General features: G+C 43.4%; 1 protein-coding gene across 2 annotated transcripts in view; it reads right to left on the bottom strand.

Moving 5' to 3' along the window:
• Positions 1 to 312, bottom strand: part of LOC106745683 (actin-binding LIM protein 2) — a 40,382-nt gene extending 40,070 nt beyond the window's left edge. For both annotated transcript variants that reach the window (XM_014621507.1, XM_014621513.1), the window contains exon 1: positions 108 to 312. Coding sequence is in view for 1 of the 2 variants with exons in the window: in XM_014621513.1 (XP_014476999.1) it covers positions 108 to 111 (4 nt within the window). In the remaining variant the exon portion in view is untranslated. The remainder of the gene's footprint in view (positions 1 to 107) is intronic.
• Between the last annotated feature and the right edge of the window lie 4,701 nt (positions 313 to 5,013).

The following is a 5,013-nucleotide window of genomic DNA, read 5'->3' as shown; positions in this document are numbered from 1 at the left end:
GGGGGGGGGGGGGGAGAGAGAGAACGGGGAAAGAGAGAAAAACGCGACGAGAGAAAGAGAGAGCCCAGCCGGCGTTCACCGAATGCCTCGCGAAATTCTTTACTTACCCATCTTCAGCTGCGTCGTGAGCTGCGGCGAACCAGCGGACTAATTTTCGTCACGTCGCGAATCACTCTGTCATAGCACGGCACTCGGCGACGGTGCGGGCGCGTGCGACGCGCGTTTCACTTAGAAAATCGCGGAAAACGCGAGCGACGTTCTCGTCAGGGTACGCCGACGGCCGACATTGCGGTGCAGAGGCGAGCGCAAAGCACTGGCCGCGCATGCGCGCCGCGCGCCGGGAAAACGCATTAGAGGCGCGACATTCGAACGTCGCAGGTACGCTCGTGTTTGACACCGCATTTACACGGTTTATATTTCGCATTTTTGTCCCGCATTTACACGGTTTATATTTCAGACGCTCGGGTCGACATATGATTCAAGATTACGAGTGATCAGAAATATTTCTGCAGAGATCAAGCGCTGTTAAGTTTGTGTCATAGCGAATAGATTTTAACTGATAGAAAAATCGCAGGTGAGAATTGTTACAGTCAGTAATAAGAGCAATCTGTTAATCTGTTTAGTTATTACGCTAATTAGTTGCTCTAATCCCGATTTAATTCCATTATTAACCTACAATAAGATATATAGGATATCCTAAAAACGTTCATAAGACTTTTAACGTCCTAAGAACGTCTAAAGGATGTCCCTCTGATAAAGTGTGCTATATATAGGATAACTCAATTGGTCCGCTCTTTTTAGTTGAACTGAATATTACATTACATTAAAGCGTATGCAAGCAAACGTACGAGATTCTTATGCTTCAGTGTGTGTAAATTTCTTGAATTTCTTGAATTAACACCTTGAATTAACAAAAAGGAACAAACCAAATATTATTAAATCTGATTAATAAAATGGTCCTTTGGCCAAATCAACTGAGTCGTATTACTCGAAAAATAACAAGTGATTTTACTTGCTCTGGAATCGTAATATTTGAAAATAAAATGATCTCTTTGTCGGCCGTTAAGTTGTGCCATTTGAAAATAACAAAGGTCGCCTGACCTATCGTTAAATCATCCTGGGCAATAAAAAGGCCTTTTGATCTGATGTTAGGTCGTGCCATTTGAAAATAACAGGGTCTGACTTGCCGTTAAATTGTTCTACTTGAAAAATAAAAAGTTAGCCGACTCATCATTGAATCGTATTACGACCTCATTCTTTTTTATTTATTATATATATATATATATATACATAGAGTTGAATATTTAAAAAATATATAATATAATAATATTAAATAATATTATTTTTTAAATATTATTAAGAATGAACATATAACACATCTATTAATATTCCATAAATATTACTTAATATTAAATAATATAATACGTGCTTATAGGGAAATGTGTACAAAAAGTGTACAAGATCTAGGGATTAAGTCTATCTGACCTAATTATTTACAATGTTACTATTATAGTATAAAATCGCAGAAAATAATTTAAACTTTTACTTTAGAGATAACGTACAAAACTACGATTTCGACTTGTCGGTAGAAACGGTGGCGACATGTAGCGGAACTTTCGGAACTAGCAAAAGTAACGAGCCTAATCATAATGGATTACTTATTATTATTAAACGTTACCGTAGTGACATATTATTGACATCAACGCATATATTGATGCTAATATAACGAAGAAGAGGAGAAGGAGGATAGATCAATTAGCGGAGACTCGAACCTACTCAGCCGATGCCAATATCAATGATGAAATTGATGAGCGACGGTAACGTAGAAGCGACCCTCAAAATCAAATTCTATCGATTAAGTTTTCAAGTATCCCTTATCCTCTTAGCGTGAAGGATCTTTTCGCAACACTGCTAGATGGAGCTACGTAATCCGTTGAGCGCGTTCGAAGGTATCTAATGGATCGATCTGTGTTATTTTTACTTCCCGCACGAGCCGCCACTATTTTTATCAATATCTCGAAATCGTAAAACAACTTCATGGTGGATTTTTGTACAACATTCGCATACGCTTGCTCATCGTGTTAGCGACTTCAAGGAAAGATCCTGCCTTAAAGATATGTTAAACACAGAATCACGTCCTGTGGTAAGAACGATGTTTTCTTGTGTGGATAATTTAATTCCTCGTAATCAATCGGTCGATACGACCAACACCGAAGCAGGAAACTGCGTACCGCAGGAGTGTCGATAAAATAGGAATCCGAATACGATAATTTCACACAACGAGAACACTTCAGAACTACAAAGTCGTATCGTGCATTGTGTGCCACGTTCAACGGAATCTCTATTTTGCAATTATTGGACATTTTCTTAACTAAGATTCAATTATTAATTATTCCTTTAGATCTAGAGGAAAAATAATCCAGTCTTTCAGCACAAGAAACTTCCGACAACTGTAAAATAAACCTTCTGTTGAACACGCCACTCACCCGACTAAATACTAAATTAACAATATAACTCACTTCATACTTTCCGCACGAGCATCCGCTATTTTCAAATCACGATAACTTGCGAATCAATCCGGCGAGACCCGGGAGTAACTCGATCAACGATAATCGCGATACCCTACGTATGTGTGCGCATTTTGCACAATTAGCTTCATCCCGACGCTAATCATGAATTCCCTCGTCGAGTCGGAAGGCGCGAACAGTACGAACGCACACTTATTAACGCTGATTAATCGGAACGCCGTCGTCTGATCCACGCCTAATCGCGGCGAGTTGCGGGCGAACTCCAGCTCTCGCGGATTTCAATTAATTAGGATTTAGACGCTGACTCTCTCTCTCTCCCTCTCGTCGTATCTGCTTCGGACACGGGAGTGAGACGGAGATTACGGAATAGAGGTGGCGGCAGGAGAGCCTCTCGTCCGATTGTGCGCCCTCGTTTCTTCGCTTCGGCGTATTGAGAGAGAGAGAGAGAGAGAGAGAGCGTTAATTTGTGGGACCAATTAATTCCGACAAGTTTGCCCGATGCGATTAGCGCGCGTACGTGGTGATGGTAGTGTTGGCGGCGGCGGCAGCGACGGTGGCAACGGTGGTGGTGGTGGTAGCGCGCGCAGTTTACACGTAGAACGGCTGCATCGCGCTGCACTCCCCTGTATCCACCGCAGCTTCCACCGCCGGCGTCCCTCGTCGTCGTCGATCTGCCCCCGGAAACCGAGGAACCTGTTCCACTGCGAGACACTGCTTTCTCACATTCCCGCTGCTTTCGCACGAAAGATATCGCATCGGCGCCGACGTGTTCCTCTCGACCGCGAGGAGGCGAGGACGCGCGCCGGTCGCGGGCACAAATTACCGCGGCTACCGGAGCTACCGGGGCTACGTACGGTGCTGCTCACGGCGATCTCTCTCGCCTTCTTTCTCCCTCTTACTCAGCCTTCGCCGGGAGAGCCGGGGACGCTCAGGTTCGAGGTCGGGCTCCGGGTAATGGGACGCATGAGACATGTCGGCGGTGTTATTGCGATCGAGCTCGATGGGCTTGCGATAAGCGCGATTCGCTTTTTTTCTCCTCGATTTATCAGCACGCGACTTGATTCCTGAGGGGAAGGATCCGTTTCTGAAACATGCGAAACTTCGAAGATGGCGTCGACGGACCTGATAGCCTGATAAAATTGCGCGAGCAGCTCAATCGGATCCCGTTGAGCGTTAAATGTTTCATACGGTTCGTACGGGGCGGGAACTCGCATTCGAAATTAGGTCCGCGGCGCGCGTGTACCGCAGATGTATCCGGATGGCCTGCCCGTGAGTCTAGAAGGTCAGGAGCGGTACGCGCGGCGGAGAAGGTAAGCCGTAGGTTGATTTATCGGCCAATTAGTCCGCCGTATCGGGCGCGCTTCTCCGGTGCGTCTCATCTTACAGACGATATCCCGACGAAGACCGGCGCACGGGTTAAAACCGTCGGGAGAGGAGGGAGCGTGTCAGGGATGTAGTATGTACTACGGCCTCGGCGAACATAAGAAGTGAGCGAGACGAGAGAATCGCGATGCAACGAACGCGATTTGTATAAAATCGAAGAGGATTCCTTGGTTTTTTTCGTCCGATCGGCTGGCGAGGGCAGTTCGACATTTTATATCCCGCGATTATCTTTCGTTAGGATTTCCTCGGGGTAATTGTGGATACGGTCAGTATTCGTGCGTTCGAAGAAAAAGAAATTAATTCTCCCTTTCCCTCTTCAATGTAAACTATTCTCTCCGAAGTTGCCGGAAAACGCGCTTATCCCAGACGGCATGTGGCGTCGTTCGTATATATTATTCTCTTGCTGAATATACTGTAGATATACGTGATATATTGGGAACATCCTACAATATTTCTCGTAGTACATCATGTCTCGTACATTCTTAAGACGTACTCAGAATATAGAAATTTAATATAACCGCCAGCTGATACTATACGACAATACCGAGGTGAGATATGATACATATTACGAAAAATGTTATACAAATGTGTTCTCAGTATATTATGTGTACCTATAGTATATATAATATGTGAATAGCATATACGAGTAAGATATTATGCGTTGTCTACGATAATGTATATTATGTATAGTATATATATGTATGTATGTATGTATAGTATATATATTAAGATATAATATGTAATGTATCAATATCCATCAATGTTCGCTGTTATTGCATTGTTTACAACACTTGCCAACAAATATGTCATTATAACATTTCTTGATTAATATAAGAATGTATTATAAGCATAATTCATAAAGGCATCCGAGCTTATCGGCATCAGAAGCTTCTCTTTAATCATTGAAGTCAGGCAACAGTAACCGCAGCTAGATTGAGTGGATGATTAGTACAGAATCGAAACCACGCAGGGACACGTATGAGTTCAGCGTCGCAAAATATGATAGGCCAATGTTTTTATTATTTAAACAAAACGATCATACATTCACTTATATGGGAGCACACGTCCGCGGCTGTGCACGTGTGTATATGCGTGTTACATG

Source organism: Dinoponera quadriceps, unplaced genomic scaffold (genome assembly GCF_001313825.1).
Source record: "Dinoponera quadriceps isolate SergipeBrazil2010 unplaced genomic scaffold, ASM131382v1 scaffold1441, whole genome shotgun sequence".
Classification (NCBI taxonomy): domain Eukaryota; kingdom Metazoa; phylum Arthropoda; class Insecta; order Hymenoptera; family Formicidae; genus Dinoponera; species Dinoponera quadriceps.
Note: the sequence above shows the minus strand (reverse complement) of the source record. Positions and strands in the feature narration are given on the sequence as shown.